At 35.6% G+C, this 19,652-nt stretch overlaps 1 protein-coding gene across 19 annotated transcripts in view; it reads right to left on the reverse strand.

The window, feature by feature from the left end:
• The window catches only part of FIP1L1 (factor interacting with PAPOLA and CPSF1), a 100,278-nt gene that overhangs the window by 16,526 nt on the left and 64,100 nt on the right, over positions 1 to 19,652 (reverse strand). For all 19 annotated transcript variants that reach the window (XM_044681268.1, XM_044681263.1, XM_044681253.1 and 16 more), the window contains 2 exons: positions 19,114 to 19,168; positions 16,521 to 16,576 (listed from right to left, as the gene is read on the reverse strand). In XM_044681268.1, coding sequence (XP_044537203.1) covers positions 16,521 to 16,576; positions 19,114 to 19,168 — 111 coding nt within the window. The remainder of the gene's footprint in view (positions 1 to 16,520; positions 16,577 to 19,113; positions 19,169 to 19,652) is intronic.

The following is a 19,652-nucleotide window of genomic DNA, read 5'->3' on the forward strand; positions in this document are numbered from 1 at the left end:
GAAGGAGTTAATCTGCATTGATAGACGGAGCTTCCTCATTGGGAATTTCCTAAACCAATGAAATGTGACAAGTTCCCACCAAGTAGTTTCTAATCATTCCATGCTTTCCCTAATATTATTTCCTTATTTTGCCTAGGAAAGAAAAGTCTATAAAGTCAGATTTGAAAGTCCTTGTATCAGATTTTTTCTAATTTCACTTGTTGGATGATTCTGTTTTGGTTATTTTTATTCAGAGACTCACAGTATCTAAGATGGAAAGGTACCACAGTGATCATTTAGTCCAAACCATATTCGAATAAGAATTTCTGCTTCAATAGCCCTGAGGAATCATTAAATTTCTATTTAAAAACTTTCAGTGAAAGTATTACAACCCAAGGAAGCCCATTCCACTTTGGGATAGCTCTAATTATCATGTCTTTTACTGCCACTGAATTTTTAAAAGTCTTGCCTCAGTTTCTACTTCTGTAAAATGAGCTGGAAAAAGGAAATGACAAACAACCTGAGTATCTTTGCCAAGAATTCCAAATGGGGCCACAAAGAGGTGGACATGATTGAAAACACCTGACTGACAACCCTCTGTCTTATCTTCAAGGATAACATGACAAAGTTTATCAAATGCTTCATTAAAAAATTAGTAAATTTTATTTATAGCATTCTCTTGATTCAAGCTAGTAATTCTTTCAAAAATAAAATGAGGCTAGTCTGGCATAATTTGTTCTTTTTCTTACCATCTGTCTTTGAATTGATATTAAATATTGATTTTAAGGCAGAAGAGCAGTAAAGGCTAGGCAATTAGGGCTAAATGACTTGTCCAGGGTCACAGAGCTGGAAGTGTCTGAGGTCAGAATTGAACTCAGGTCTTCCAGACTCCAGGGCTGACTCTAGCCACTGAGCCACATAGCTGTCCCCATAATTTGCTCTTGATGAAGCCATACCTTTAACTAATATCCACTATAATTTTGCCAGAATTTCAAGTCAAGCTCACTTAGATTCTAGTTTGTAGACTCCACTTTCTTCAAAATTGTCCTTTGCTAGTCATGCTGCACTTCTTCATGTTCTTTAACAGATCAACAATGGCATAGTCATCACAACTACCAGTTCTTAAAAACCCATCAAGGACTTTTGAATGATTTATCTTACTATCAGTCACACAAATACTATATGTCATGCCCCTAACACAGACTAGCCGGGTGACCCTGAGTAAGACACTTCAACTCTCAATGATCTAAGCAGTTTTCTTAGACTGTAAATAGTATATTTCCAACTTCATTGGTAGAGCAAGTTCTTTACTAAGAGCTCTCTAAACCAATGATATCACAGGGCCAGGATTCCTATATTTCAAGTACTGAAAATATAGAGACACAAATGAAACATTTCTCATTCTTAAGAAGCTTATGTGTGGTACAATCAAACATAACGGACTTCTCTACTAGCAGCAATGCAAGAATCCAGAGCAAGGCTGTGGGACTTATGAGAAAGAACACTAGCCACATTCAGAGGAAGAACTGTGGGAGGAGAAACACAGAGGAAAAACAATTGCTTGAACACAAAGGCTGATGGGGATATTATTGCGAATGGAGACACTAAACGATAATTCCAGTCCAACTATCAATGATACATGTAAAAACCCAGTGGAATTGTGCATCAGCTAAGGGGTGTAGGGGGACTTGGGGGAGAGGGAAAGAACATGAAATATGTAACTATGGGAAAATATTCAAAATAAAAATATTAAAATAAGAAGCTTATAACTATGTGCACATCTAAATAAACATAACATATATACAATGTGAAGAATTGGAAAGCTATCATAATGCCAAAAGGAAGAAATAATATTTGATCCTAGTAGTTACAGAGAGTCACAAACCAGCATAGTAATAAGTAAGACTTGAGCTTTAGAAATATTACATTGGTAGCTGAATAGAGGAGTGTCGTAGAGAGGGACTACTGAAAACTGCCCAGGTAAATGGACATATGATAAAGACATAAACCAGGGTGGTGGCTGTGTGAGTGAAGAAATAATGAAGGGCAAGAATAGATAAGATTTGTCAATTGTTTGGAAATATAGAGGGTGAATTGGAGGATAGTTTGGGAGTTGGACAGCTGAATAACTATAAGGAGATGGGCTTTTCACAGAAATAGAGAAAATGGGGAGAAGGGTTGGAGGTGTGTGTTGGGGCTGATAAGAGAATGAATTTCATTTTGGATAATTTTCATCTGAGATGCAGACTGAGCTTCCAGTTAGAAATGTTAGATGTTTTGGTGTTGAGGGTACTAAAGATTAGGAGAGTGAATCTGGGTATGGAGATTTGGGAGTGATCTGATAAGAGAAGAAAACTGAACCCCTGGGGGCTGATGAGATAAAGAAGAGAAGAGGATAAAGGATTAAATATTGTAGTACATTTACAGTTAGAGGTTGGGACATGGTTGATAATTCAGGAAAGGAGGCTGAGGAGAGAACAGACAGGTGGTAGAACTCTATTTGCTATGTTTTCCTCTCATTTTCAGTCTAAATATTGTCAGTCTAGACAGGAAGAACAGAAAATAAGAAATGAAGAGTTCTGCTTGGTGTGATCTAAGTAGATGGAGCACTGGGCTTGAGAGTCAGGAAGGCTTGGATTTGACTGCTTCCTCAGACACTTTCTAATTGTGTGACCCAGGACAAGTCCCTTAACCTTTCAGTTTCCTCATCTATAAAATAAAGGGATTAGGTCTAAGGATTTCTAAGGCCCTTTCCAGCACTAAGTCTATGATTCTATAACCTATTATCACTGCTACCATCAACTTTAAGCTGCCTGTTTTTTTGCTTTTCAAAAAGAGCCTCCTCATCCTCCAAAAACTGAAAAAAAAAAAAAAAAAACCAAAAACTTTTTAGTTGTCAACAGCATTTTCAGCTTTAGTATCTATACTAACTTCATAAAACTATGTCATGGTTTTTATTTGTCTAAATCATAGAATAAACAGTATAAATCAACCAAAAAAAGGCAAAAGATCATATATAAAATGATCACATATTTTTTGCTCTGACAAATTAATAATATTTTGCTAAAGACATCAGTCATTAAAAGATTAAAAAGGGTCTACTATCCTTGCCATAACCAATTGTCAACAGACGCCCAAGGGAATTGGGAATAGCTTAAAGGCCTCCCAAACCTGCTTCCATATCAGTCTCCAGAGGATCAAGATATCCAGGAAATAATACCATCAACACTAACTGCCATTAACAGAACAAGTACACCAGCCTAGGTGCCACAAAGAGAGATAGGTGTTGTCATGTACCAGAGGAGTACTGCCTGCACTTTGACGACCACCTTCCTGCAGTCCAAGTGGAGAGAGCCCAGGACTCTGAGCATCAAAAGATACAGGAACAGTAACCCACTCCAGACTATCCATCCTGTTCCCAGACATGGAAAAGACAGTTCTTGCTATGGTGAAAAAAAAAAAAAATCACACCTAATTTGCAACAGAAACCTCCTTTGTGTTGTTTCCTCCATTAGAATGCATTTCTTGAGAGAGAAGACTATCTTGCTTTTCAAATTGAATTCTTAGCACTTAGCATAGTGCTTTACACAGAGATTAGTAAATGTTTTTTTTTAAATTCATTCAATGATAAAAATTTCATAAATTTAAGAATATACAATGTATATATAACTATTAAATATGGAGAAATCAGAATCCCAGTAACGAATTTAAAAAGGAATCTAGTTTAGCCCCTCTATATTAGATATGTTAATACCTAACACATTTAAAACATTTCAATTCAGGGAAACAGAACCCTCAACTATCTAAATGAAAACCATCTCCCTCCTCTGCCACTTTTTCTTATTTTCTCATCCCATAAGAAAAATCACTTTGCCTACACATTCCAGCATACTCTGGAATAGCTATCTTATTACTAATGAACTTCCACTCATCTTAGATCTTTTTTTCACATTCCATTCATCTCTCATTAGACTTCACTCCTCCAAGAAGATATTAAATCCTTGGCCATCTTTTCTAGTACTAGACAGAATTCATTTCATGCCCTACAACATCCCAGGCCAGTAGAGGAAGTCAATATACTCCTATTTCCTCTTGTTATCATTTCTAGACCCTACTTCTGCCACCATTAGTTGGCAAAACCTCTAGTTCACTTTATCTGGATATATTATCCAATTCAAGTTTTGGAAGCATTTATCTACTGACCTCCAGTCAACTCACTCCCTTCTTAAGGAGTTTACTTTTCTTGGCTATTCTGACACTTGTTAGCATACTAAGGGACTTCATAGGTATTTTTATTCCCTCAAACACTATAATGTCCAAAGTTCCTCAACTTCCAACTTTTTTCATTCTACCTCAGCCACACAGGATGGTAATCACATTTGATTTCTTCATCATTCAACAAGTGTCCCATTTTCATGATGAAACAAACATTCTGAAATTTCTTTATCAAACCACGTCTTCCTATAATTTCATGTCTATGGTTCACTTCTCCAATCTCTTCCTCAATTCTTTGTTTCTCTTTTCTTCATTCCCAAATTTGACCCTAGTCAACTATCATTTTTATATTGCATTGAACTCTTATTCCTAGACTCCTTATTCATGATTTGCCACTTTCAACTTTGAATTACTCCCACCATCTACCGCTTTTTCTCCTGCTATATGTTATTGCAGTGCAATGGTGTTGAGAGGTTCCCTAATAATGTTACCTAATTCCAACAAGGTTCTTATTGCAGGAAGCCAATTTCTGCACTTCTCCCTTACTGAATCTCTACATTTCCCCACAACAGCTCTTCCATACCTACTCTTTTCTTTTTCAAGCCTCTCACAAGGTCTTCTCCCTCTACCCTCTCAAATGAAGACTTTATCTAATAATTTATTGAGAAAAACAGATATTTATCATAAGCTTCCTCTTCTCCCCTAGTCTACATCTCAAAATAATTTTATGTTCTCTTATGTCCCTGATGCTAATCTCTGCTGAAGTTATGGCCCTTTTCAAAAAAATCTATTCTCTTTACTAACAGCTTGCTCTATCTCCTCACTCCTACAGGAGACTGTCCCACAATGAATAACCTCCAGACAGGAATGTGTCTCAGTGCATTGAGAACCAGGCCTAGATATGAGAGTTCCTAGGTTCAAATCTGACCTCACTTTCTAGCAATGACCCTGAGCAAGTCACCTAACCTCAATTACCTAGTCAATACCTCTTAGTATTGATTCTAAGAAAGGCTTTAGAAACAAATCAATAATCCCCTTTTCTCTAATTTTCCATCTTTCCCCTGCTACTGTCGAATAATTCCAGATCTTTCTCACAAATACAACCTCTCACTAGATTTTACTCTTTCCTCGAGCCATCATTCTATCTTTCTTCCCTTCCACAGCCAAATGTACTGAGAAAGCTGTCTTTCCATTCAATGACTTTACTTTTCAATCACTGGCAATCTGTCTTCTGATCTCATTACTCAAGTGAAGCTACTCTTTCTAAAAAGTTACAAATTTATTTTATTGCCAAATCTGATGTTCCTTTTGCCACCCTTCATTCTCCTTGACCTCCTTGTAACATATGAAACTTAAATGGCTGACCACATTTCTGTCCTGTTTATAATAACACTTTTTCCTCTCTTGATTCCCCTCTGACCTAACTGCTCCTTCTCAGCATCCTTTGCTGAATCATTGTTATCATACATGGTATTTCAGATGTAACCAGATTTTCTATCCTGGGAACTCTTTTCTTCTCTTTCTATACTGGTGACCATATCAGTTCTCATGGGTTCAATTATCTCTAAGCAGATAAAATGTAGATCTTGTAAAAGTGAAATTTGGGAGATGCTATCTAAAAGTATATATATTTTCTATGGACACGTGGAAATTATCAAACTACATTTCCCGTGGTCCAACGGGTTTCCGTTTCCGGTTCTTTGGGCATGGGGACGCCTCCACACAGAAGAGTTTAAATCTCCTGGGTTAGGGGGGAGTGGCGTCTTGGCCAGCAGACTCAGGAGGAGACGGGAGACAATAATGGCGCAGGCAGCAATTTTGAATTCTTACAAGCGCGTGGTCTAATGACTTTATCTATCAGCATGGCTTTAATTAAAATACTAATTTATATATTTATACCAGCCTTTATTATTTTTTATCCTTATAATCTATATTATCCAGTCTTGGTCTCTTCCCTGTGAGTGCCAGTCACATATCATCAACTACCTGCTGGATAGTCTGAAAGACATTTAAAACTAAACATGTAAAAAATAGAATTTATCAACTGCCCCCCACCCTTTCCCAAATATCTTTTCCTCTTCCCTATTCTTGATTTACTCAATCAAGATGCTACTTCAGACATTTTTTTTTCTTTTTTATCCTGGGACTCCATTCTAGGAGCATAGGGCCACAACCAGTAGGCAATGGGTCGCTCAGGGTCACCCAGCTGGGAAGTGTCTGAGCCCGGATTTGAACCTAGGACCTTTCGTCTCTAGGCCTGGCTCTCAATCCACTGAGCTAGCCCAGCTGCCCCTACTTTAGGTTGCAGTTTCTTTAGCAGATGTAGTTTTTACAGGGTGGGGTTACTAGCCCCACGCCCAACCCTCCTCCTTTTTCATCCTGGCTAGGGACCGTCCTTAGCCCAGGAGTGGTAAGGGTGGGCGATAGGGGGTCAAGTGACTTGCCCAAGGTCACACAGCTGGAAGTGTCTCAGGCTGGACTTGAACCTAGGACCTTCAGTCTCTAGGCCTGGCTCTCAATCCACTGAGCCACCCAGCTGCCCCTTCAGACATGCCTTGCCTAAATTACTTGAAATAACCTCTTAATTGGTTTTTCTGTCAGGTATCTCTCCTCTCTAGCCTATCTTCTGCTAAAGTGATAGTCCTTAATTACTGGTGTGATCATGTCAGCACCTTGCGTAAGAAGTTCCAGTGGCACTGTATATACTCTAGGTAGGATCTAACTTCTCTGGTGTTTCAAGTCCTTCACAAGCTAGTTCCAAGTTACTATACCTTATTCCCTTTCATGCATTCTTTGGGGGCTGCCAAAGGAGCTTTCTTATCTTTAACACATGATATCCATCTTTGACCTATTTTTTTGTATGGGCCATCCTCAATGCCTAGAAGGCACACCCCTATCACCTCCCCCTGGTCTTAGAATACCTAGATTCCTTTGATGCTTAGCTCAAACAACATGAGGCCTTTCCTGCCTGCTTCTCCCTACCTTAGTTCCTAATGGCCTCATGCTCAAATTAACTTGTAATTATTTCAATTACATTTTATATGGGAGAGGCAACAAGGCATAGTTGAAGAAGTGGTCTTAGATTCAGGAAAACCTGAGTGTTCGGATCTCACATGTACCACATGCTATATATGGTAAATTAAGCAAGTGCTTAACTTTTCAGTGTGCTAGGGCAATTCTGTAAAACTAAAAACTGTATAATACTCCCTAACCTAGATTACAGAGTGTATTTCCTTGCTGGAGATAGAGCAAAGGAGCTTGAATATGAGATAGTGTGTTATGTGTGAAGAGCAAAGGTCAGTTTAGCTGTATGGAAGAATGCAGGGGTGGAGGGGGTGTGAAGGGAGTAAGCAACAATGAGGTTGTTAAGGTTAGGAACACACTATAAAAGGCTGACTAAATTAAATAGTTTATTTCATATCCTAAAGGTAATGGAAAGCCATTAAAATTTTTTGAGCATAGGAATGTCATGGGAAAATACCTTTGGCAGCTGAGGATGAAACGGAGTAGGATTTGAAGCAGGGAGACCAATGAGGAGACTTGCAAAAATCTAGAGGAGAGGTGATAAGACCCTCTGAACTGGCTGAATAGAAAGAATCTGATAGACATTATGTTGAGAAGGAAAGATCTGGCAAATGAAAGATAGCCTGTATCTAGATTATAACTGGTTCTTAAGTAAACTATAAGAATAATGATTTCCACTTAATTTTACCCTGAGTTCTTTTAAAGCTTTTAAGCACACCTTTTGTTTTTATAGGAGTTTTTACATTTTCTCTTTGCTAACAGTTCACCAGAAAATCAAATATTTTCAGGTCAACTTATCAAAAAGTAAATTGGTAGTTATCATCATAATAATCTGGATAAAAATCAGAAAGAGGAAACCAAGTTCCCTCAGCTATCACCATACCAGTTCCAAGGCAGTTAAAAGCTTGAAGGAGACAAACAGGTAAGGAGGAGACAGGTCTGACAGAGCTTTCATTCATTCTGCCTAAAGTCATTTTGTAGAAAAATCTATTCAACCTAATCTAGATATTGATCTGACTCGGGAACCAATGCTTAAAATTCACATGACTATCTTTTATTGCTTTTGAAGCTTTTTTTCCTTCAAAGTTGAAAACCACTTTAGTTTCTGAATTTTAGACATGGAACCTGGACCCAAAGCAACTTTTTTTTTTTTTTTTAAGGCAATGGGGGTCAAGTGACTTGCCCAAGGTCACACAGCTGGGAAGTGTATGAGGTCAGATTTGAACCTAGGACCTCCTGTCTCTAGGCCTGGCTCTCAAACCACTGGGCTACCCAGCTACCCCTCTACCCAAAGCACCTTTATCCAAATGTTTTAAATGAGAAACACCATTCAAGAACATTATTCATTTGGTCTTTTGTGAATTTAAATTTTGGGCAAATTTAATATAAATGGAGTAATTATTAGAAACACTCTAAAATTATATATAGTAAAAACCAGCAAAGATTTTTGAATAATTTTAAATACTAAATTTAAACTGAAAGGTACAAAGAAAACAAATAACCAAGCTAACAAAACAAAAACACCTATTCACTCTTTTAACTATTTCCTAAAGAATTATGTTTGAATTTTTTTAGTGTATAAATAAAAGCATTAATCCTTGAAATTTCTAAAATATTTTCAGTAGTCACCTGACCTCCTCCTTTTCTCTTCCCAGACTCTAATGTAGTTGAGAGAACTAGAAAAAAATTTTGGTACAACTTGAAATGAAATTATTAAATATGGAACAAAATAAACACTTCAACATTTGGGAAATTTTATTTAGTAGCAATGTTTTGAAACTTGTGCTATGTATAGAAAAATCTTTGATTAAATATTTTAAGATTTTTGCCCCTTATAAAATATATAATTAAGAATTCTGTTTTAGTACAACATACAGAACATATTTTTCACTTTCTTGGGTAAGTAATGATCACTCAAGTGCATTTCAGTTATCAACATTTAAAAAAAATCATTTCACTGTAATGTTCAAATAGATGAGAAAAACATCCTTGATGCGAATATAAATTCTATTCATAACAAAGTTGTTTTGTTAATACTTCCTTATTACTTTAACAGATGAATACAAAAAAATTCAGTTAAATTTTACAACAAATTGGCTGGCAAATAAACTCTTAAAATAAAGATCACCTATCAAACAGAAAATTAAAATTTTTAAGGTTTCATTTTTGAGAAATTTCTTTAAGAACTCAGTACATTCTTATTTAGACTATTATTTGCATTATTCACTTTTGCAGATCACTTTTACATAATTCTCATAATTTATGTATTTAATTATATTTACTAATTCCATTAACATACTGTGACCTTGAGTAGCCCACAATAATCCTAGACAACTGAGATAAGACAGTATCTTTGGGAGAAAATTATAAAATCCTCTTTCCTTTCTCCCTAATAATTCTAATGTACTTCTACTTTCTGCGCATTCTTGGAGGAAACAGAAGCTGTGCTGATAGCAAATGAAGAAGGCTCTAAGCGCTAATGGCATCTATGACAGTTTTCAAAGCAAGAAGAGATTATCTGCAAGTAATTAGTGTAATTACCTTATACTAAATTTGTAATCAGAAGACCTGGATTCAAATCTCCATGCCTCCACTTCTTAGCTATGAAGACCTGAAAACATGACACTCTCTATTTCACTATCCTCATTTATAAAATGAGGAACTTGGATTGTAAATTTATCACGTGAGATTCAGTCTTTCTAGGTGTGAAGAGACTCAAGTAGCAACATGATTCTTGAGGAGTCATGGGCATTTTCATGAAAATTGCTTTAAATTTTAAGCAAATGAACAATGACAGTGACCAAGTTTAGGCTCTCTTCCTTGGGGGAAACAGGAAGAGGAAGGAAATATAGGGATATGAAGCACTGCATACACTGCCAGATGTGGTTAATGTTTTAGGGCATTTTGAACTTTTTTTCGATTTCTTTTTCATTTTTTGCTTCATTCATTTATGCTCACCCGCTCATTTATTTATTTGTTTATTTTGGGGCCCTTACCTTCCATCTTGGAGTCAATACTGTGTTTTGGCTCCAAGGCAGAAGAGCGGTAAGGTTAGGCAATGGAGGTCAAATGACTTGCCCAGGGTCACACAGCTGGGAAATGTCTGAGGTCAGATTTGAACCTAGGACCTCCAATCTCTAGACCTGGCTCTCAATCCACTGAGCTGCCCAGTTGCCCCCTTTATTTTTTGTTACAAAAGCAATAAAGATTCAAAGTATACTCTGGGTAATAAATTTGGTGAGGGTCTCACATGAAAAATCAATGAAATGTTGAAATAAAGTATCAATTAAAAATACACATCTCTCCCTCTGAAACTCAAGCTCATTGGTATGTTTTTGAATTTTACCTAAAATTTTAAGTTTCATCTTCCGTGGATGAAGAAAAGAAACACCAAAAGATTTCTAGCTGATATTCAGGGAGTGGCTTGGAACAACTTTTGAGGGGTGGGGGAAGTAGTCAGCAGACCAATAAATGAAGGGTAACAGGATTCCCTTGCTGCAGTGAAAGCCTGATTGATAGTCAACCAAGTTCTAGTTGGATCTAGTCAATTCAGCTGCTCAAATTTTATCTGTGCTCAGCAGCATATAAGTAGGTGAAGAAGAGATGAATGCTGATTTCTATCACTGCTTAGTACATATGAATGGACGAGAGGTGGAACAATCCAGGGCTAGGATTTGGCAAGGAATGAGCAACAGGGGGACAAAAGTGCAATGGAATTAGTGGTGTGATACTGGGAAGAGAGTAAAGCAGAGGTAATGCTTAAGAAAGTACCTTGGGTTCATGGAAGGAAGCAGCACAGTGCAGTGGAAAGAGCACTGGTCATAAAGTCAGAGACCTTAGGTACAAATCCCACTGTAGACAGATACTCCCTCTCTAAGCAGGTCACTGCACCTCTCAATCTTAGCTTCCTGGTCTGTCAAATAAGGGGTAGGAGTAAATAGTCTCTAGGGTTCCTTCTATTTCTGTAATTGGAGGTTTCCTATGGATACCATAAATTCCTATGATGATTGAGACAAATATAGACTTAGAAAGGGTAAGACACTTTAAGGCATAGGGAGAGGAGTGATGGGAAGAAATTTGCATAACCTTCTTTTGGGAATATAGAATTTGATGTTTCTAATTTGACTTGTCTTGACTACAATGCGACCATACAAAAGATGCTTTCTTTCCATTAGCTTTACAAAAAAAAAAAAACCAAACATGTACAAATATAACAAAACAAACCAAATTCTTTAAAAATCTTTGATTCTTTAAAAGAAGGCCTCATTTAATATTTGGCAGATAGGGTGTATAGTACAGGGGAGCCTCAAAGTTCTAGTCCTTACTCTAGCTATAACTAGTTTATCATAGACAAGTTAAGTTATCCATCCCTCAATTTTTTTTTCCTAAAATAAGGAGAAAGGGAATAAATTGTTTTGAAGGTCTTTCCAACTCAGACTTTATGATTCTAATGTAACATGCTTCAAAATCCTCAGAAAAAAGGATAAGCCTGTCAATATAAAGATTCTGTAGGAAAACAAAAAAAAAGGTTACTCATATTAAATGCCTACCTAATTCAACTTTACTTCCCATGACTTTATTGAGGAAAATAATGTTCTATAAAAATATGATATAAAAAAGTTAGTTTGCCAGTCTCACAGCTATTAAGAATATATGAAGGAGGTAGCTGGGTGGCTTAGTGGATTGAGAGCCAGGTCTAGAGATAGGAGGTCCTAGGTTCAAATCTGGTCTCAGACACTACCTAGCTGTGTGACCCTGGGCAAGTCATTTAATAACTGCTATTGTCTAGCCCATGGCACTCTTTTGCCTTAGAACCAACACACAGTATTGATTCTAAGATTGAAGGTAAGAGTTAAAAAAAAAAAGTATATGAAGAAGGAGTCAAATCCAGGTCCTCCTAGCTTTAAATCTAATATGCTCTTCACTATGCCATGATCATTCCCTTAATTTTTACTGCTAAACAACAGAATTGGCCAATTTAATCCTTAATTTGATGTATTATATCTTTCTTCAATTCATAACAACATAAATATAGCTGAAAATTAAGGTATCAAGATTCACTGGAAAAAGTACTGGAGTTGTCAAAAGACCAAGATATGAACCCCAGTCTTTTGACTACAACTCCAGTACTTTTTCCAGTGAATCTTGATACCTTAATTTTCAGCTATATTTATGTTGTTATGAATTGAAGAAAGATATAATACATCAAATGTTCATATTCATAAATGTTTGAGCGATAAAATAGAAAGGGCCTTTAAAAATGATCTTGTCAATACATTCATTTTACAGATTAGAAAACTGAGACCCATACACACACATTGCTTAGAGGTATATAAAAATGCATATAAAATGGATTAAGGTGACCATAGAGGAAAAAAGCACTAGCAGTAGGGATAGATGAATTCTAGATTAATTACTTAGATGAAGATCCTTGCAAAGACAAGTTAAAGGAAGGGAAAATGCATAAGAGGTTAAAACTGTTCAGGATTTAATGATAGAAACCATAAGGATTGAGGAATCAGTTACTTTTACTAAACTTATTTCTTCAATTTTTTTGTTTCAAAGGAAGGCTCACTGATTGGGGAGTATGTATTTGGAAAATAATGTGATATAAAAAACAAAGAGTATTGAGTCAAGTGAAAAAACAAACTGTTTTGGAATGCTAATTCTAAAGCAGGATGCTAATTCACATTTGTAATATTTTAAGTTTTAAAAAAGCTCTTTTCCTACATCTACACAACAGACATACAAAACAAGAAGTATTATCATTTTCCTGATAAAAGGAGCTTATGTAATTTACATGCAGATCAAAGAACTATTTAGTGTTGGACCTCCAATTCAAAGCTCAGCTTTTTGATACGTCAAGGAAATAAAAATATATTATCTTTCTTTCTTTTTTTTTTTTTTAAAGAAGAGTACGATGGAGTTGGCAATGAGGTGTCCAAAAGGTTATGGAGGAATTTGTCTTAAAAAAATTAAAAGAAAAAACAAAAAACAAAAACAAAAAACCCTTACCTTCAGTCTTAGAATCAATACTGTATTGTTTACAAGGCAGAAGATTGGTATGGGATAGGCAATGGGGGTTAACTGACTTGCCCAGAGTCATACAGCTAGGAATGAAATATCTTAAGCCAGATTTGAACATAGGAAATTTGCCTTAAATTTCAAAGAACTCTTCCTAAAGTGAATAAAATAATAAAACAAAGTAATCTTATTTGCAACTCAATAAAATTTTAATATTAGACTGGCAGAATTGCAATGGTACTGAGTAGAAATGGGAATGTGGTTACAGTTTAGGGGAGGTAAAGAAAGGAAAGTTTTCTAGAAGAAGATGGTCATGGCCACAGTCAAAGTGACAAAGTTGTGTCAATGTTCAAAGAGCTGTAATGAGTGGAATTTTTTATCTCAATTAGACATGTGGATTTAAGGCCTTGATATAAAAGGATCTTGTTTTTCTAGTTAAATACTAGATGAATTCAGAGTGAAAGAGAACAAGAAAGAAGGCAGAGTCATAGAAGCAATTAAAGATTTAAACATATTACTTGTTGTTTGTGTAGTTCATTGTCAAGAGACTCTGACACCAGTAAAAATGATATAAGACTAACCCAAGGAAGTAAAACAGGGCCAAATATAAATAGGCTATTAAATTCCAAATTAAAGGCTTCTGGGAAAATACTTCTCTGCCTTACCACCCAATTTCCTGGGTGCTGGCAAGAAATTGAAGGCTATTGAAAACTCTATTGAGAGGCTCACATTCTGACAGAGGGTTACTATGTATATATGGTGGAAGTACTACACAAAGCATTGTGTAAAAACATGAGAGCAAAGGTGGAGTATACTGGTTCATAATCAGGACTGTGGTACTACTTTTTTAGGGACCAGATCTGTGATTTCATGGTTTAGAGGAGTCCTGTTGAACAAATGCTTGTTAACAATGGGCATCAATGTTTGCTCTGCCTTAGAAAACTGATAAGTCATTGAGAGATTAAATGAGCTATCAAGCCACTAGGTCAGGCCTCTCATTTCATAGTATACTTTCATTATTGTTTTGACAGATATTCCAACAAACACACAACAGTCTCTCAAAGCACATTTCTAATATCAGTGGAATAAAACTGTTGAGAAGTGATTGAGAATGGAAGCTTGTATTTCTGTTTTTGTTGTTTAGTATTCATAGCCAAGGAGGACACATACTTTTAATAACTTAGTGTCAATGACAGCTACTGTATTTAACTTTAATTTTGTAGTTTATATATTACTGACATTTAAACAAACATATAACAAATCCATTAGCATGCAGAGATAGAATAAATCTAAAAATGTGTCACTGAATCTATATCCAAACATCTCTAACATTCATTCCTTTCTCTCCATTCATATGATCACCACTCTGTTTCAGCATCTCATCCCTTGTTAGACGCAACAGATTTTTTTGTTTCTAATTGCTTGCCTCTACAATCTGTTTTCTTCACATTACTGCCAAAATAATCATCCTAAAGGATAGGTTGGACCACGGTGTTTTCCTGCTCAAAAACCTCCAGCAGTTAATTCCTATTAGATCTAAGGTTTAAAAATTCTTAATCTCTGCATATGTGAGACAGACCACTCCTTTGAAAGAGTAATGAAGTCTATGGTCCCCTTCTCAGAATGTTTCTAAATAAATAAAATGAAATACAGTAGATTATAAAAGAAACCAATTATATTGAAATGAGGTTATCAAAATATTTTTAAAAGCAAGTTTACAGAACCCCTCCTCTAATCTGAGGTCAAACCCTCTAACCATTAAGTGTCTTCCAGGGTCCCATTCTGGGTCCATTTCTCTTCTCTTTATATTACTTTACTCAGCAATCTCACTAGGTCCCATGGAGTTAAATTACCATTTCTATGCTAATGATTCTCAAAATCTACTTATTCTGCTGCAACCTCTTTGGTGACTTCCAATCTTGAACATAAACTACCTTTCAAACATCTCAAACTGGATGTCTAGTAGATATCTTAAGCTAAACATATCTAAAATGAACTCATAACTTCCCTCTAACCCTTCCCAAACTTTCCCAGTTACTACAGAGAACAACCCATTCTCTCAGATGTGTAAGGTGAGAGTCATGCTGGATTCCTCACTCTAACTCCCCCATGTTCAATCTGTTGCCAAGGCCTGTCAATTTCACCTCTGTCTCCTCACACTGCCACCATTCTAGTGCAAGCTCTTACACCTGGACTACTGTAATAAGACAACTGATGGTTAGTTCTGCCTGCCTCAGGTCTCATCCCACTCTAATCCATCCTCGATTCAGCTGCTAGTGATTTTACTACAGTGTAGATCTACGCATGTCAGCTCCCCATACACAATAAATTCCAGTATCTCCTTATCAGTTCCAAAATAAAATATAAAATCTATTTTGGTGTCCTTCATAGCTTAGCATCTCCCCTGTCAACATCTTTCTGGTCTTACCTCACTCTCTACCATGTATTGTCAGATGCAAAGAGCCTGGTCTCTTTGCTGTTCCATCTCCCAGCTCTGGGCATTTTCTCTGGCTGTCTTCTCTCTGGCTAAATGCCTCCTCATCTCTCCCTCCTAGATTCCTTCAAGTTTCAACTAAAATCTCATCTTCTACACAAAGTCTTTCCCAAACCCTCTTAATTCTAATGCTTTTCTCTCTATTAATTATTCCCTATTTATCTCATATAGCTTGTTTGTAAATATTTGTTTGCTTGTGGTCTCCTCCATTAGACTATGAATTCCTTGAGGGCAGGGATGCTCTCTCTCCTTTTGTATCTCCTAGTTAATTAACAGCATGTGGCACAGAGAAGTCATCTAATATAAATGTTTACTGATTGACTAAAATACAAACTCAGGCTACCATTTAAAGCACTTTACAATCTTATTCCAACATTCCCCTTTCCTGCCTTATTTCATATTACATACTACCCCACACAAATTTTACCTTCAAGGAATATTCCATACATTTTTTTAGTTGACTGTTCATCAAAATTAGATAGTCAGTGATACTTTGTTTATTTATACAAAGTTGTTGGTAATTGTATCCCAAATACCACTTGCTTGTTTGGCAGGACCCAAACTGTTAAGTGGCAAGGGTTAGGTTAAAAGTATTTTACTACCTAAATACCTAACATACCGGAAAACTATGTAAATACTTTCTCCCCCCTAATTTTCCAATGTTCTTTTCACTTCTTTGTGTAAAATGGCCTTAACTAATGGAAGCTTTTTTAAGTTTTTATAATACATGTATTTGTAAAGAGTTAACAGTTTAAATGAAATCTTTGGAAACTGATAAACTTACCATTGCCATATGGAAATGCACGAGCAGAACGACTATCATATCCAGAAGAATGCCCACTATTGAAAAAGAAAAATAATACTTTATAATTCTAATATGTTCTTATTAATGTTTTAGTTTTACTAGCTTCAACTTCAAGATATAAGGAAAAACTAAAAGAGACAATCAAATTTTAACATCAAATATTTATCAGAAATACTTAACACATAGGTTTACTCTTACAAATTTGTTTTTAAATTTTTGAATGCCAACTAATCTCTCTAAAAACATGTGGGCAGGGGGCAGCTGGGTGGCTCAGTGGATTGAGAGCCAGGCCTAGAGATGGGAGATCCTAGGTTCAAATCTGACCTCAGACACTTCCTAGCTGTGTGACTCTGGGCAAGTCACTGAACCCCCATTGCCTACCCCTTGCCATTCTTCTGCCTTGGAGCCAATACACAGTATTGACTCCAAGACGGAAGGCCAGGGCCCTAACAAGTAAATAAATACATAAAAATAATATAAATATATTATATTACATTAATAAATGGAAATTATAAAAAATAACATAAAACATATAAATATACATATAAAAATATATAAAAATAAACAAAAATATTGAGGCTTCTCAATATCAAAATACATGAATATTTTTATATTATGATATTGGAAATTTGGGGACCCTCAAACTGATTTTGAGGTCCCTGGTCTAAACTTCCTGTGGACATTTGGATCTCATTTCAAACTACATTTCCCATGATTCAATGGGCTTCCTTCTTACGTGGTGATGTGAACCAATGTAAAGGGAAGCTTAAATAGAGAGAACTTTATTGGTACATGCTCTTTCCTATGAAGCAGAGAGAGTGAAGGTATGGCGGGCATTTTGAATTAGATCTTAGTAGGCACGTGGCTTTCTCAATTATCAATATGGATTATAATAAACCATTAATGTTTTTAAATATATCCATCTATATTAATTTTATCTGTAACAATATAAAGCTACTTTTCAAATATCTATTTTTAAAAGAAGTCCTATTTGCCCTTGTTCTTTAGGCCTCCCCCCAAAAAGCACATACAATGTAGCTGACTCCAGTGATTCAATGGGTAGCACCTTAATTTACTTTTTTAGGTCAAAAGATTTAGAATTGTAAGAGATATTAGAAATCATCTAGTTCAACTCCCTTATTTTCCAGATGAGAAAATAGAGACAGAGAGGTTGAGTGGCTTGCCCAGTATCATACACTTCATACAAATAGGAGACTGAGTATGAATACAGGTCTTTTGGGTCCCAAATCCATCATGCTATTACTAAGCTGCCTTGCTAAAGGGAAAATTTCATATCTAAGAAAAGATTTCTTCCAACAACTTGAAAAATGCTTTTTGATATATTATAAGAGATTTTCTTTTCCCTAGACCTTACATTTTACTCTGCATTTTCTGTAAGTCATATTATGTTCCCAGAAACATATTTTGAACAGAAAAGCTATCATTTAAAGGTGAAAAAGTCTTTTAGCACATCAAACTAGTATATCTACCAGCATCAGGGCATGAAAAGTTAGTCTTCAGAACAAAGGTCTAGACGCTTGAAAATAAAGTCTAAAAACTTAAAAGTTAGCACTATGCTCTTCCTCCTGCTCTACTCAACCTATAACTGACAATAATATATGATAGTGTGATAAACTAGATTCTTCTTCATCCATTTAAAAAGCTGGTAGCTGAAAGACAGATGAATGAAAATTGTGTTCTGGAAATATTCATTGCCAATAAGCACAAAACAAAAGCTTTTTTTTTAAACTAAGTTAATTAAATGGTTCTTAATTTGTGATAGTTTAAAGTATGGAAATAGAGCCATTTGAGTATAATCCATAGAAATGCATTATGGTTTTTGCTAAATAGGAATTAATCAAACTGGTTGATAAAATTTAGCCATAGGATATAGATATGTGTCTTACTGTTGGCTTTCTTATCATCTAGTTGCCATTTTGTTGTAGGGAACTATAAATAGGGCCCACTTGACCCAGCTATGCAATACGATGATTTATATCTAGAACCTTTTCAAAATGAGAGTACTTATTCCCTCCAAGAGAATTTTTCATTACCCAGGTTCTGCTTCAGGGAATAGTTTGAAGACCCTCTCCTTTTTAAAGAATCAATAAAGACAGGCAAGGATAAGAACAGAATTTCCATTATGCTTTCTTTTCCCCGTTAAGTCTTTTTGTAAGGTATAGGATTACAGCTACAAACTAGGCCTGTGCATTTTTCATAGCTCACTCTATTAATTCTTCTTTTACAACTCCATCAGGCATAGACAATAATGATAATATTAAATCAGGAATGTAGAAAACCATAATAATATATATGTCCAATTCAACAAGCAATTATTACATATTTTACTAACAATAATGTCTCATGCTGTTTTGGTATGTAATTGTAGGTCTGACTCCTTTTTAATTTAGTGTATCAAACTTAATGCTAACCATTTTCATATGAAGCAAACTAATATTTTAGGTAAGATAAAATCTTTAAAAACCAATTTCCAAGTTGTAAAAAGGTTTTGCTAAAACCCTCAATCTGCCAACCCATCAACTCGTAGTTTATATAATCAATTCTTCTTTACCTTTCTATTGTTGGTATAAGAGACGGAGGAGGAGCTCCTGGGGGAGGAGGAAAACCTGTATTCAATCATAAAATACAAAAAATTAATTAATAGGATGTCAACATATAATGAAAGGAGTTAAAATCAAGTTATTGAATATTATTCAATTTTTCTGGAAAGAAATATTCTTCTACAGTTTGTACTGGACAGCAAAATGGACCCCTAAATTAAAAAAAAAATGGCATCTCTAACATTTTATAAAGTAGTCTGGTCTAGAACATAAAATACTAACTGAAAATCAGGAGACCCGGTCTTATTTTCAGCACCACACATAGCCCATTTTATCAGTTTGACAAAGTCAATTTCAATGCCTTACCTTTTCCATATATAAATAACATTAAAAAATAACCTATTTTACACAAGACAGCTATTATTATTCTGATTTTTAGATGAAACATAACCAAAGTAATGTTTATCACTTTAAAAAATAATCTGAGGCTTAGATACATCAGAATTTACTTTAAACAGCTTAGTTTGTAATTATCTTACCAGCAAAGATC

The sequence above is a fragment of the Gracilinanus agilis genome, chromosome 6 (assembly GCF_016433145.1).
Source record: "Gracilinanus agilis isolate LMUSP501 chromosome 6, AgileGrace, whole genome shotgun sequence".
NCBI classification, from domain to species: domain Eukaryota; kingdom Metazoa; phylum Chordata; class Mammalia; order Didelphimorphia; family Didelphidae; genus Gracilinanus; species Gracilinanus agilis.